Source organism: Chionomys nivalis, chromosome 12 (genome assembly GCF_950005125.1).
Source record: "Chionomys nivalis chromosome 12, mChiNiv1.1, whole genome shotgun sequence".
NCBI lineage: Eukaryota > Metazoa > Chordata > Mammalia > Rodentia > Cricetidae > Chionomys > Chionomys nivalis.
The window spans coordinates 51,918,442-51,934,220 of NC_080097.1; the positions used below are offsets into that span (position 1 = coordinate 51,918,442).

Sequence of the window (15,779 nt, forward strand, 5' to 3'; positions counted from 1 at the left end):
CCAGGCTAGGCTGGGCTACACACTCACACCCTGTCTTAAAAATACAAAGAAATAATTTTTTCATATACTATTTTAAATTTCATCAAAATAATTCTACTAACTAATTCTACCTCTATTAGTACCTTATAATATTGTTTTCGGTGTTGTGACTGAAAATTAGCTACTAGAGCAATTGTTTCTTGAGAAAAAGAGTTATTGCGTTGTCCTGGAACGCCCAGGTTCAAGTGGTCCTTCTTACCTCCCAAACAGCTGGGACTAGAGACACAAGGCAACAAACCCAGTTCTTATACCTTTTCCTTTTAAAGTATAATATTTTATCTTTTAACATTTCATGAAAAGCCCTCCTTTCCACACAACCTACAGATACCTGGTGGATCTGCAGTCAAGGACCCTGTGGACAGGACAGCCCCCCACTCCCTGGAGCAGCCAGGGTCTGAGTCACATAGTATCTACCTTGGGAACTCTTCTGAGGTGATGTAAACAACATCCTGATCAGAGACAGATGAGGAGAAGGGGACAAAAGCCCCACTTTGTAAAGGCAGCAGCTCGAGCCCAAGCAGCTCACTGTAGGCGTGGTCAGAAAGCACAAATTCTAGAAGATGAAGCTTTTCTTCAGTACTGCCCAGGTGCGCACACTTCCTCAGCACCTGCCGCACCCATGTAGGTGTTACCTTCCTTACAGGAGTCGCAGTGGAGGTGGCAGAGGCTGCACTGAGCTGAACAGCCGCAGCCAGGTTCGCTGGTACCTTGGCAATCTGCTTCCCTGAGCTCTGGAGGTAGTTGAGCACAGACTGTGTGTATTCTAGACTTCCATCAAGTTCTGAGAAGTGCACCTGCTCCAGCTTTACCCACTCACCACTAATGGAACAGATCACAGCGTGCTGGAACAGCTCACTAAACAGAGGCCCCAACACTGGCTGCCAGTGTGCCTTGACTTTGCTGGCCTCAGGCCAAAGTTTGTAGATGACATCCACTGACAAGGGGAAATCGGAGCTCTTTTCTGTCTCCAGGCGTTTTATTGAGTCTAGGATCAGAGTAGCATAAGCTTTGGGAACAACATTCACAATAAGAAATTCATTCCACAAGGCTGCAGGGTCTCTCCATTGGTCCAACTCTCTCCATTTTATGCTCCTGCGGTTGTCAGTCAGGCCGAAGAAGCCACTGACATGAACTGGAAGTCCTGTTCTACTTTCCTCACCAGGAGGTAAAGGAAGAAAACAAAATGCTTTTCCTGAGAAATCAGACATTGCTCCATTTTCTTCATCATCCCTGCCTGATAAAGGCATGGCTAGTCCAATGATTGGGACAAATTTCAATTCATCAGCCAAAGAATCCAGTTTACTACTAATGCCTCGCCCACCCACACTGTTACACACCAACCAAGACGTCTTCTGGGCATCCTTTGTGCTCTCGTCCTCCAGAACTATGTTTATATGATATGTTACACAGGTGATACTGTTGCTTGGGATCTTTTTACAATAGTTGCTTATGGCCGTTCCCAGAATCTTGATAGAATTCGGCCGTTCATGTTTCAGGGTCTTATTCTCACTAGCAGTCACTCTAAATACCAGTTTTTCTGTCCCATCGGCCTCTCGGACATGTAAAGATACAGACTGCACACTCTTCAGGAAGAGCAGCACTGTGTCTGCATCTGCCCTGAAAGAGTCAAACAACTCCAGAACCTTCTGTTTAGTGTAGAGATTGCTGCTAAGCTGAGAAGGTTGTAAGCGAAGAGGGAAGCGGAAAAATGTCCCTGGAAAGCTGCCATTTGCAAATGTTTCTTTGGTGCTTCCAAAAACGCCAATGAAGGGTGCAAATTGATCCGGAAGCTCATTCATTTCTTTGCTGTCATCTTTGAGATTCCAACATTGGCCTGATTCATGGGGGCCAAAAAGTGTCTGATGAGGATCTAGCATTCCTATCTGGTCACCACTAAAGATACAAGGAACATCTGTAGAAATGAAAACCAAGGCATAACCAACTAAGAAACTCAATGAACAATTGTAAGTGCTGCCATAATAAAGTGATAACTACCATCAAAATATTACATAAGAAATAGCATGACACATAAAATTCCTCAAAAGCAAGTGACTTAATACTTTGAAAGTGAGGCATAACAGTTTCTGGTTTGAGCCAATCTAGTAAGAGCCAGTTATAGAAACTTCCATGATTTTTGTGAAAATATGTGCTATATCTTTAAATATTCAACAAGTGGAAGATATATACACTATTTAGACATATACTCAGTACTAACTGCCAGATAAGTCCAGCTAGAAAGAAAGGAGTTACCACTTATGTTCAAAATTAAAGATTCAACTGTTGACTTTGACAATGCAGGTTATTACATTGCCATGTAGCTCAGCAAGCACAGACTCCATACTGAGTGAGAAATTAACTTTCCTGGGGAAGGACTCACAACGTGCACTGCCAGTTCTTAAAGATCCACATCTTACCACATGGCCTCTAGACTGACGTCAACTGTTTCTTCTGTTCCTCAACTAAATACAGTGATATTTCAACCATGGCAGAACTAAAGTGTGATTTATTACTCTGAAAGAAACTTTTATCCATGGTTCTGCTCAAAGGACTTCCTATGGGTATTCTGATGTGTTTTGTCTTTCATGCAGACTTTAGCCCCTAATCCTCACACTCAATGTAACTCTAGTAAAGTCTGTCAGCTCTTTAGTATCTGTGGTTGTCAGATGCCAGTTCAATTGGGACAATCACCAACTTCTAAATTCTTATGTATCTTAAGTAGCAAATGTATGTCCATTAAATCCATCAACAAGACAATCTAAAAAATATTTGTCCTGCCAGGCGGTGGTGGCGCATGCCTTTAATCCCAGCACTTGGGAGGCAGAGGCAGGTGGATCTCTGTAAGTTCGAGGCCAGCCTGGTCTAGAAGAGCTAGTTCCAGGACAGGAACCAAAAAGCTACAGAGAAACCCTGTCTCAAAACCCCCCAAAAAAACAAACAAACAAACAAAAATTGTCCTTAGTCCCTTTACATGATGCTACATACTCACACTGAAATCAGTTCAGAGAGACTCTTGATACTGGAAAAGCATAACCTATGGCTTTCTCAAATCTTCAGATTACAAAGAGCCTTCCCACAAATGATTCACATCAATGTGGTCACTGTTAACTAGGGGACAAAATAACACTGAGCTGCACACACAGGGTAACAGGCCTGCTCTAAATTCCTGCACAGTAGTCTCTATATTGTACAATCCTCAACTGTGCTTCAACATTTAAAAACCATCACCTGGAGCCATGAAAAGGTGAACTTCCAAAAGGTGAATATATAAATAAAATATGAAGATTCATGTGTAACAGCTACGTTTTAATATATAACAATATAATTTAATGTGTAGCATAGTCAATATTAAATATTAACGTTAATATAATACAGTAGATTTACCAAAATTTATCTATAGTTTGGCTGAGTTTACTCCCCACTTGCCCACAGCCAATACTGCACCTGTTATATGGTAGACAGAATTAAACCCAATTCCAAATCTTCCAACCTTCAAAGGATCATCTTTTTTCCTGCTTCTTGCTATTTCTTGAATACCATGCCAGTCCTCTGGGGTGAAAACCGCATTGTTGTACACATAGAGAGCCGACCCTGGGTATTGAAATGCACAGGCAGACACTCAGCAAGATGTATGGTCAGCTCCGTTCCAAGAGCTTCATCCAGACAAACAACAACAACAAAAACAACTTATTTGATGAGAAAATAGAGACAAGTGAGCACAGCGACTAAATTCTGATTATTCCAATTGTTTTCACAATAAAAATAGAAACAAATTTGGTAAAAAGCTAACATCCAGAGAAGTAAATTGTCAGAAAATTACAAGAATTATGGAACGTAAGCACCAAAAACTACAGATCAGACAAGAATATTGCCACAGTGCACCATACTCTGTTAAAACTTTTCTAAATAGCATATTCAAATTATTCTTTGTAGAGGGAATTTCTAGAAAATGTGTGCAGCATAGATCAGCTTGATAAACTGTTATGGGCTGTTGGAGCTCACCAAGAAGCTGGCTCTGGGATCTGCCCCCTTCCACTTTAGACCCAAGAATGCTGTGTCAGTGTCCTCTCCAAGGCCTCTTGTGGGGATAGGCTGAGGCCCCTAACTCTGTGACAGGAAGGGATAAGAACAGCAAAACGGCCCACGAGTAAAAATGGTATATTCTGAGAATAACTAGAAGGTAAAGTATTTCTAACCAATGCTACTGCTGTTTGTCCCATCATATAAAAAAAGTTCTGAAGTGGGAAAGAGAAGTTCACCCATGGAGAGGACAGTTAGTGGGGAATTCCAGTCTGATTGTCTCAACTTCCCTGGTCATTTTCTGTTGGATGTTGTGTCCAGTTTAATGATGACATCTCCAGTAGTTGCTATTTGTTCTTTTACTTGGACACCCATCCTGAGGGGAACTCTGCTCTGCCTGGGACTCTCTTTTGGGAACTCCAGCTGACTGCCATAAAGGGGCTTCCTCAGCAGATCTCTGCTGGATGTTTTCAGCAAGTGGCCTGATGTTCTGCTATCTATCTATCTATCTATCTATCTATCTATCTATCTATCTATCTATCCATCCACCCATCTATCTATCTCCTATCTGTTGCCATTTATTCTTTACTTTTTTATGTATACTGAATAAACACATCCATTTAAAGCTAAAAGTATGGCAAGCATAGATCATTCTCTAAGACATGCAAAACAATGTATTAAGGAAACCTACAACCAAAAAAGACTTTGTCACTGTATTTTTTCATAAAGCAAAAATTAATCCCTTACTAATGCTAATAATCATCTTTTAAATATTTGGGTTGTATGTTTTTGATTTTGCTTTACTTAATTTATATTCACAGCATTGATTGTATAATTTAAATAGTCATGGTAAATATTTAAATAAATTATTTGGAATTATAATGCTATCTCCAAAGTGATTTCTTTAACAATATATTGTATGTGTAATTCTGAGCAAATACTTTGGCACTCATTTGAGACCCATTTTCAGAAATCCTAACATTCTCTGAATATAAGTAACTATATCAACTCATTACTCTTTAAATATCATCAGTGTTTTCAAGAATAACACAGACACAATTAGGCACAGAATCTGTATGTGTACCCCTTGATCTGTGCAGTCTCCATGCTAATGAACTATATGGAGATTCCGAGTATCCAAACAACATATCCTTATGCTTCTTTATATATGGAATATTGGCCTGGTCTCTTTTTTTTCTCTTTTAATTAGTGCAACTGCTATCTTTGTAGTAATCGAAGTCAGGACATGAAGTTGATCAAGGCTGATATTCTGAAAAGGACAGGCACACAGCTATGAAAAACTACTCAGGAGTCAAGGGAGTCTGGTGTCACGAGATTCACTGTCACCAATCACAGCCCAGGCTCAGCCTCTTCATTTCTACTGAGATCAGAGCTTTATCTCCCCACAGGGGAGTGCAAAGGATCCACTGTGGTATTACTCAAGCCTCCCCCCAGCACACACCATAGAGAAGAGCCCTTAAACTGTTAGCTATTTCTATTATGATACAGTAAGTATGCAAAAATAGTAATGAATGACTTGTTATTATCTACCAGCTAACCACAGTTCCTTAAAATGGCATCTGTCAAATACTCTGTGGTTCTGCCTGCTCCCTGTTCACTAAAAGTACAAGACACAAAAGGAAAGATCACACAACGGGCCCAGGAGTGAACTTCTTGCCAGAATCTAGAAAGATCTATATAACTCTAAGATCTAGAGAAGGGAATTAAGAAGTTCAGCATGGTTACCAGCATTACAGCTGACCACCAGGGGAAGGAAAAGAGATCTTCCCTCCTAGAGTCAACAGGAAAGATAAGAGCTCCTCGGCTAGGGATGGGACTTCCTGATCACCTCCCCTCCCTGTCCTGGAACACCATCACCATCAGGCTTGAGCTTGTGCATGCAGTCATGGCTGCTGTGGGTTCACATGGTGAATGCCTGTCGTATGCGTCACTGCTTCTGGCTCTTACAATCTTCACACTTCCATAGGAGGAACCAGACTTATTAAACATTCAGGCCTATTTTCTTCAAAGGAAGAAGGACTGACACCTGGTCACCTGGAAAGCTGGAGTGAATGCTGTTCTATGGACCCAGCCTTCCTGAGTCCCCCAAGTCCTGAGCATTGTTCAGGCCCTTATTCTGAGCTGAGTCGCTCAATGAGTAGAACCTATCCTTAAGAAAGAGGTTCCATGTACTCTGCATCCTCCATCAATAGAACCTATCCTTATACTTATTACAAATCCTTCCTCTTTAGGCCCTTGGCCTGAGCTCTGTTTATTAGTCAACAGACCTCATCCTTATTCTAAAGGTCACAGGTGCTTTGCTACTTTGCTAGGGGTTTCTACTGTGGTGATAACAGTCACATGGGAACCTTTTTCTTAAATGCATAGGGGACATAGACCCTGAGGCCAGACTCTGGAGTTGTAACCCAGAGCTTACAAAGGCCCTGATGATTCATGTTTCATTCTTCACCTTGCAGTCCCTCCAGCCATGACCCTTACAGGGTCCCCAGCTCCACCTTCTCTTTTGAGATGATCCCTGAGCCACGGGAGGAAGGTGTGTGACTGTTTGAGTTTTTTGGTGGTGGTTGTGATGGTGAAGTTCTAAGTTCTGGCTGGCCTTGAACTCACAGAAACCCACCTGCCTTTACCTCCCAGTGCTGGGACTAAAAGAGTGTACCACTATACACAGCTATTTCAGTGTGTGTGTGTGTGTGTGTGTGTGTGTGTGTGTGTGTGTGTGTAATAAAGATGGGAAGCAGAAAGACTTAAGCCATGAGGCAGAATTTTGAAGTGAAATGCTTAAAGGATCTCTACGTTCTCACTAGCACAGCACATCAGGACAGTAAAAACAGAATGTCCTAGGCATAAGCATGACCACCATTACATCTAGGATCCTGTTCTTTCTCAGAATAACTACAAGAAAACTTGCTCTTTCTATCACTATTACGTGGGCAGGGACTGCCCAGTGTGCCACTGCCTGTGGAGCTGTGCAGTGGATAGGGCTGTATGGGACCAGGACTTGCTGCTGACCCCTGAATGCAAACTGAACACCAATCTAGGAGGCTACATTAAATAATAAAATTACAGCAAAGAAACTACAAGCTAATCCTCTCACCACTGAAAAGATCAATCTCTAGAGGACTTCAGTAGAGTCAGCAAAGTGGCAGAACTCAGAACCAGGGAGCAAGCCTCCTGAGATTATCACATCATATACATCTCTTTACAGATGTAAAGAAAGTACTATGGTTAAGCCTGAAATCTGATATCAGAATGACTGTAGCCACTACAATAATGTTAAATATTCAATTAACAACAATGATGGTTACTGTCACAAAACATCATTTTTGACTTATGTGTCCCTAAAATATATCTAAGAAATGAGTTAAGACTTCTTTTTCATAGTAACTGTCCATCATATACAAGTATCCACAATCATCCATCAATTCCAGAGCTGAGATGAACTAAGTTATGTACATATTTCTCAACGTTTCCGGGTGTAAGCAGGCGGCAAGTCTACAGGTGATGGCTCTCTTACTACTTTCCCTCTCATCCCCCTTTCTCCCTTCTCCTATTAAGTCTATGTTCCCACCAACAGCACAAGGGCAGCCCTAAAGTAGAGACCAATATATATAAAACTTCTTTCCAAATGCAGAAGAAATGATAGTTATTTAGAAGCAATGTCCTTTATCTTATTCATAATATAAAGTGTAGACTGACTGAGAGAAATGGAAGGCTATGTAATTACATTGTTAGCCATTTTATTTTAATTTAATTTTTTTCTTTAAATATACCAACTAGAAGAAACATCTTCCAAACAAAAGCAGAAAAAGCAAAAACACTTGAATTAAACATGCCAGGAAGTACAAATGATAATGACGCTGTTCATTAAAAGCATTGTAAATCATTAAAAATCATCATTAGTACAAAAAATAAAATTTACTCCAAATTATTCTTACCCTGATATTGTGCCATATCTTTTGACCAAAGAGTCTCTGTTCCATATTGTGTTTCATCATATAAAAATTTAACCTCTGTGGCTCCAGCATCTTCTGCATTCTGAATTAATTCCTAACCATAAAACATACCAAAATTTATATTAATACAGCCATCTACTGTCCAACTCTGTATTTACCTACAATATCTAAAATGTAAGTGTATCAAAGTGAAGAAACCTCACTACCTCCATGAGTAAGTTAAGCTCTGGTAAGGTTCCTATTGAAAGTAGTTCCTATATACAGAGGAGTTGGGAAGTCTTTCCCAGAAATTCACACCCGCAAGTCAGCTCTGAATGTGCTAACATTTAGTCTCTAACAAATCCATGCAAAGCCTTTGTTCTAAGGAAAGTACTCTAGTTCAAAGATCTGTACAGATTATTCTGAGATATCTTATGCTGAAACAGCTTCCAAAAACAGACCATTGTTCTCATTTGTTTATCAAATTTAAATGCTCTTAGATACTCAATGGTATTAGTCTACATGCACCCTAATAAACAATATTCTAGATAACCTGACATGCCTAAGGCAGAAAGCATCTTAGTGATGAGAACCATTCATAAATAGAGTAATATCAGTCATTTGTTGGATTGTGAGTGAGCTGGTGGGTGCTCAGAAACCTGTGATATAGAAAGGAAAGGGCAAGACATCAACAAAATTCTCAGTCCTCACCACCCCCAAATACTTCTAAACACTTAACAAACCTTCCTGGAAGCTCAGACTCATTCCTAGCAAAGATCCTACTCCCTCACTTATGACCCAGTTCCTCACTCTGAATTCACGCAGGTCATTCAGGCCACCTCAATCACATGACAACTCCATAATCATACCCTTCATTACTCCAGCAGTCAATACAAAAAACAGGTCTCAAATTAGCCTTCTATGAACACCATTCTGAAAGGCACATTGAAGCTGCTCCAGTGTCCCTTAAGAGGCAGCACAACCTTTATTCCATGCCTATCTGAGCATGATTTCATGAGTTAACAGACCTTAAAACTTTGGTAAGCTAGAAGAGAAATGAGGGCTTCAGGACGGGAGCACAACGACGAAGATCATAACAACTCATCTACAGTCCCAGTTCATTCAGGAGGCTTCTTATTAAACACCAACCTCATTTTCACAAAATCTTCTTTCATTGCCTTTCTTTTGATTATTTAACTTTTGTTTTTCTATTAATAAGTATATTCAAACTTAGAGAACATATCACAAGCCATGTCCATAACCCTAGCACTAAGACTGATGTAGAAGCATTATGAGTTTGAAGTCAGCCTGAATTACGCAAGAGAGTTCCACTCCATCTTGGGAAAAAAATATATTTGAGTATGTAAAATATAAATAAATAAGTAATTATGCTATTAAACTCTCTCACAGAAACAAAGCTCTAAATTCAGAGCCAAAGCAAACATGTGTTCCTGGCCTCTAACATGGACCTGTGTTAGGCTGTTGAACCACTGGCTGGTTGACTAGTGGATGGTGTATGTCACCGGGTGCTCTACAAAAGCACTCCTAAAGGATACCATGTTTAAAGAGAGTATACAGCAGCTTAATGGAGTCCTATACTCCAAGCCCTCCTCCCTTCATGCCAGCTGCAGTCTCAAATCTACTCCATTTAGCTATGCACTGTGGCTGTGGAGGCAAGGTAATCAAATCTAGATCAAACACAAACACTGAGTTATCTGCTCTGGAAGCAAACCACAGATATCCTACCTTAAGGATCTGTCCTCCTTCTGGGTATCTTCTTAAAATATCCTTGAGAAAATCAACAAGTGGAGGAGTTGTTTGACCAAATCGACCTAAAATACAAAATATATTTTAAAAGATTTAGGAAAACAAAACTTCACAACTCACCACCTATGTGTGATTTGGTCATATAATTCCATGTATGGCACTGCAGAATCCTAGGACCAAAATCTATGGGGTTAAGCAACTCAATAGAAAATAAAGCCAATTCAGTGTTATCAAATCTCAAGGTTTTTAACTAATAACACATTAGGTTTCAAAGGATTTTTCCAAGATATTCTATCACAAAAGGTTAATTCAAGAGCAAGCAAGCAGCATGACAGAGGGATAAAGGTGCTGCCATCTTCTAAAGGGATTAAATAGCGGGTACTGTTTATTGCTCCCATGCTGAAAAACAAGACAGAAATAATGGCACTTATAGCCACATTCTTATTACTCTCAAACTCAACTGATATTCTGATGATTCTGAAGTTCAATGATTGACTAGGATAAGAACTAAGAGCTAGCCTGGCACTGGTGGCTCACACCTTTAATCCCAGAACCAGAAGGCAGAGGTAGGTAGGTCTCTGTGAGTTCAAGGCCAGCCTTGTCTAGGGAATAAATTCCAGGACAGCCAGAGCTGTTACACAGAGAAACCCTGTCTCAAAACAAATAAACAAAAATAACTAAGAGTTCCCTACACTGTTCTAGACCAACTGAGCAGGCCACCTTCAGGAAGGGGTAAAGAGAACTATGGAGGAAAAAAATCCTTAAGAACAAGCAATTTTAAAATCTATATAAAATAATAAATAATAAATAAAAAGTGCTTACATAAAGAAACCATCACCATAAGCTGGACAGAGAGTATTTCATACTTCATACTTTAGAATATTTGTACTAGTTAATGAGATAGATTAAGGATAGGACCTAAGATAAAAAAATGAAATCCATGTATATTTAATACACATCTTTTACCCATAGTCTGAGGGTAATTCTATACAAATTTTTTAGTATGCCTGTGTTTTTACTATAAACTGTCACATGAGGTGAAGTACTGAATTTTTCATTACCCCCATGTGCTAAGGTGAGTCATGTGGCAGCTGACCAGGCAGTTTAAGATTTGTCTCACATTGTCAGAGAATGCTGCAGGTACTTAGTAAAGCCAGGTCCAGACACAAAAAAAACCTCTAAAGGGGGCAATATTTGGGAGGAGGGGAGGGAAATGGGAAACGGGGAGAAGGTGGAAATTTTAATTAAAAAAGAAAAAAAAAAACCTCTAAAAAGGTACAATATGTTTTAAAATGCATTTAGGTGCTAAAAAAATAGAAAAAAAAATGATAAAAAACAGTCATAAAAGTAGTTTAAAATAATAAAGTCGTTAAAGAAAAAATAAAGTAATGCAAAAAAAAGATAAGCCACATAAAGATGGAAAATATACAAGGTGCTGGATCTGTATGGTACTTTTTGACTTTAAATTTTTTAAATGCTAATGTACAAAAAATAGCTTCCGAGAGACAGTGAATTATGGAAACTGCTAAATTAAACCAACATATATATTTTAAGAATATCTTCACTTTAAGAATGGAAGACAAAGAATACTTTGAGGGAGAAGTCATGTCTTTGTTTCCACGGGAAACAATAAGTTATGATTTCCTTCAAAGTTAATAGAGTTCAGATTTGACTGGGGGAGAACTCCTGAGGATTTTGGCTACCAACATGAGGATAAAAGCCAAAAGGACTACAGGACAGGTGACATATATGCTGATCCCTCTACTATGGGAAGAGTTCTGAGACTGGATGAGACATGATAAATCTCTTTGGTTACAGACCCCTCATGACTTATGACATGTCATCCTTTCATAGCGCATGGACAGAAGGCTATACAGTCCAAACAAACTTATAGAGTTAACAGATGCCTTATACTAGCTCAAACATAACACAGAAATCATCTGTAGCTGACTTGTGCATACCACACATTCTATACTTGTGTCAACACACACACACATATAATATACATATGTTACTTTTTAAAAGTTTATGTATTTTCAGGGGGAAAAAGGGAGTAGATGCTAATGATGACAAGTAGCCCAAGTGATCCAGCCTCTTAGAATGCCTCTGTTACAGTTTCCTCAAAATTCTGCATCCAGAACAACTTCAAAGCTGCTAGCTGAGACAGTCCAGCCTCACCGACTATTAAGCCAGGACTTCAGATGAGCTCTATACTTTCCCACCACTCAGAAACTAAACAAAAAACAGTACAGCTAGCTCTCTCAGGACTTGACCATATCCCAATTTTCTCAGGGTCCCCTGAAGATGCTGTTACCTCCAGGCGACAGAAAATAATTAAAAAAAATACGATACCTACATTCCCAAGAGGTGGACTGGGTAGTTTTCCGTCACTCAGTGTTAGTCATTGTATAGGGGATTGGTTGCAAATTGTTACTGATCATGGTAAGAAAAGAAACAAGGCAAGGGAGATTAGAGTCAAGGATCTCATTTTGAAAAGAGGGGAGATAGGGTAATGATAGGATAAAAGGGCAGATTACTAAATCTACTTTTAGACTAAAAATCAATTACTAGTCTTAAATATTTTATACTGGTATAGATTTGTATATATTGATACAAATTTAAGGTTGTTTTTGTTAGAACATACCCTATATATGTTTCTACTCTTGTTTAAGATATTTTTATAATGACACAAATTTAAGGTTATTTTTGCTATACTGTATATGTTTCCTTCTTGCTTAAGGTATTATACCTAGGCAGTTCATTTAAAAATGTAATGTAAAGTTCTAGTCCTTGAAAGCTATTATCATAAGTCATTTAGGATAATTAAGAAATACAAGTTAGTAGTTATTCATCTATAACAATAAAACTTGTAGTCATGTTTGGTATGTTTTCAAGGTCATACAGAGATATATTTTAGATATACAGATGATCTTTAAACACTTCAGAAAGCTACAGAATATCACATTTAAGATGTTTTAGTAACAGAAGGCTTTTGATGACAATGAGACAGATCTGTTCCTGGCAGCACCACTCTACTTCAAATAAGGATATTGGGCATCAAAGAACCTCCATATGGAGTTTGCTTTTATTGTGGCAAAGTTAGCAGCTCGGCAATAAATTGCCTGTGCCTCAATGGCTGAAACTATACTGTTCAAATTGGACAAAAAAAAAAAGTTACTGCCAAACTTTACCAAGACAAGGTATGGCAGTCCTTCTAAATTCCTGCTTCATAGAAAAGTCTGTCAGATATTCTAGGCCTGTAGGCCGAAGATGGATGCGCCAATATACAGAGAAAACTAGGGCAACTGTCTAGGCAGCTAGATGTCTCCATTGTTTCTATAGTTTTGAAAGTTGCTTGCTCCGCACTTCTTGCTTACTCAGGTAATATTATATCCTTTGTGGGTCTCTGATAGAGTTGAAAACGAAATAGTTATAGTTTTATAGTTTTCCTTGTTACTAAATTCCAAAAAGAAACTTACAAAAAGATACAAAGTTTATAAAGTTAAGAAACATAAAAGCATAAGTTGTTTATCTAAGATGTTTTGAGGTCTAAAAAGATAGTTTTAATATTGTAATACCATATTAAAGTTATGACAAAATGGTTTAGTTAAATTCATCGAGATAAAATAAATAATAGAGTATTTTCTCAAATATGCCAAATACAAATCAACTGGACATTGTGAATGTAATTCTTACCTGATAACTTTTTAGTGTATATAGTTTTACTATGTTAGGGTTAAAACCTTTCCTTTTTATTTAGACATAAAGGGAGAAATGTTGTAGGGTAATTATACACTGTATGAAGAAGTATTTTGCTGTGATTGGTGTAATAAAAAGCTGAACAGCCTATAGCTAGGCAGGAGGAACAGGTGTGATTTCTGGGGAAAGAAAGGAAGAGGAGGAGATTTAAGGTGCATGGGAGACACAGAGAGGAAACAGGAGGTACAAGATGAAACAGAGGTAATGCCATATTATAGAATATAGATTAATATAAATGGGTTAAGTTATAAGAGTTGGCTAAGAACAAGCCTAAGCTATAGGCTGAGCTGTCATAATTAATAATAAGTCTCCATGTAGTTATTTGTGAGCTGGCAGCCCAAAGGAAAGTCCGACTACAGAAGTACATATAAAAAGCTACAGAAACTTAATGCATGAACTTGAAGGTCAATATATACCCATGAAACTATCCAAACATCATTATTACTCCCTTATTCTATCAATCAGCTCCAAAAGTTTCTCCTAACTCCATTTTGTTTTGACTTTATTCTTTTTGTGGAAAAGTATTTAAGATCTCCATTCTTAGCAATTTTATTTGTTTGTTTATATTTATTTATTGCTAAGTAGCTAGGCTGGCCTCATACTCCAAAGAGCCTCCTGCCTCAGCTTCCTATATACTGAGATTACAGGCATGCACCACCATGCTCCACTCTTCTTAGCAGGCTTTAAGTACACAGTACAGTGCTAGTACTGGTCATCACAACTGGCCCGTTCACTGTGCTGAGCAGATCTTTGGATCTCATTTGTTTTGCATAGTTAAATTTCATATTGGACCAACACCTCTTCATTTTATCCTCCTCCTAGTTCATGGCAGTCACCATCCTGCCCTCTGTGCCTGGATTAAAATAAAATCTTCAATGGACTGAATTATGGTATATTCTGATAAAACCAATATTATACCTCCCCCTTTTAAGCCTTTTGATTGAAGGTTCACAAAAAGATGACAGGTTTTGGGAGTCAGATCTCCAATCTTGATCCAGTCAGGTAACTGAAACAGAACAGAAAATGTGTAAGAAGCGACACAACATCCAATACTGTCATTTCAAAACCTCCCTCAAGTGTTTTCATTCAAGTAACGCTTGTTAACATTTCTCACCAAGAAATAAGTTGCTCTAAAGAGAATGTTTCTGAAGACAGAACAAAATGCTAGTTAAAATATTTATGTAATAAATACTTTAAATTTAAAAGTTAGAATTTTTCTTTAAATAATTATAAATAAAAATTCACCTATTTGTCCTCTGCCATACAATTCTTCCTTCCCTCTTTCACAAGCTAGGCAAGTATTCTACTTATCCAAATCATCTTAAATTCAGTTTCAGATATATGTGAGATCCTTAACATAAGCAAAACTATCTTTTTGATCAATGCTATCAATATGTATTTGGTATATAGCATAGGTCCAGGAAACTGTAACAGATCAAAAGACAAAAATTTTGACATATTAATATGTATGACAATTTTCTTGGGATTAATCTATTCAGCATTCCCTGAATCAGCAGCATTTTTTATTTATTTTTAGTGGTATCCCGCAGAATCATGTTCCCAAGGAATCACGTTTTCCTTTGGAAGGCATTACTACAGATGCCCCCAGCAAGAGAGGAGTACGCTGTGACTTCCCTGAAAACTGCCTTGGTGCTTGGCCCCTACTTCTAGTGAAGGTGGGTACAAGAAGAATTACTGACTCACAGAGCTGACCCCTCTGTCTGGGTCCACTTTCAGTCTACTGACATGGTCTACGTGGGCTTTTTCAACAGTCCAAAGATCACAAACCTGACTCCAAAGCTTACCTGAAGGACTGCTTTTCTAAGGTACACTTTACTGACAGGGCCAACTGTCTCCATGTTCAAAAACTCAACGAGGAGAAAGGTGAGCTCACAGCTTTCCCTCCAGCACCACCTCAGCTTTATTTCACAGTCACTCCAGGGGAAACATCCCTCTCCAAAGCTCCTCCGCAGTTACTTCTAGGTTCAAGTACATAATCTCCAGTCTCTCCAATTTAACTATATTTCTCCACTCCCTGCAGCAGCTTCTCCTGTCATCCAGATTTTAATAACCCTCTCCCATTGGATCTCCTTACTTTCTGTATGTAATCCTTCCGCTCCTCTCGTTGGATGTACCGCTAATGGCCTTGGTTATAAAACATGTTCACATCATACACCTGCTGAACCTAGGAACTATCTTTGAAAACTAGTGCACGTCTTGCACAGGTGCTTAAAGAAACATAAA

At 38.7% G+C, this 15,779-nt stretch overlaps 1 protein-coding gene across 5 annotated transcripts in view; it reads right to left on the bottom strand.

Annotated features, from left to right (window-relative positions):
• Window positions 1–15,779, bottom strand: part of Sacs (sacsin molecular chaperone) — an 80,445-nt gene that overhangs the window by 22,073 nt on the left and 42,593 nt on the right. For 3 of the 5 annotated variants that reach the window (XM_057786591.1, XM_057786592.1, XM_057786597.1), the window contains 5 exons: window positions 14,454–14,541; window positions 9,756–9,841; window positions 8,013–8,124; window positions 3,481–3,627; window positions 454–1,951 (listed from right to left, as the gene is read on the bottom strand). In XM_057786591.1, the coding sequence (XP_057642574.1) occupies window positions 454–1,951; window positions 3,481–3,627; window positions 8,013–8,124; window positions 9,756–9,841; window positions 14,454–14,541 (1,931 nt within the window). Of the gene's footprint in view, window positions 1–453; window positions 1,952–3,480; window positions 3,628–8,012; window positions 8,125–9,755; window positions 9,842–14,453; window positions 14,542–15,779 lie in introns of those variants that run through there. The other 2 variants (XM_057786593.1, XM_057786594.1) reach the window with 2 other exon arrangements.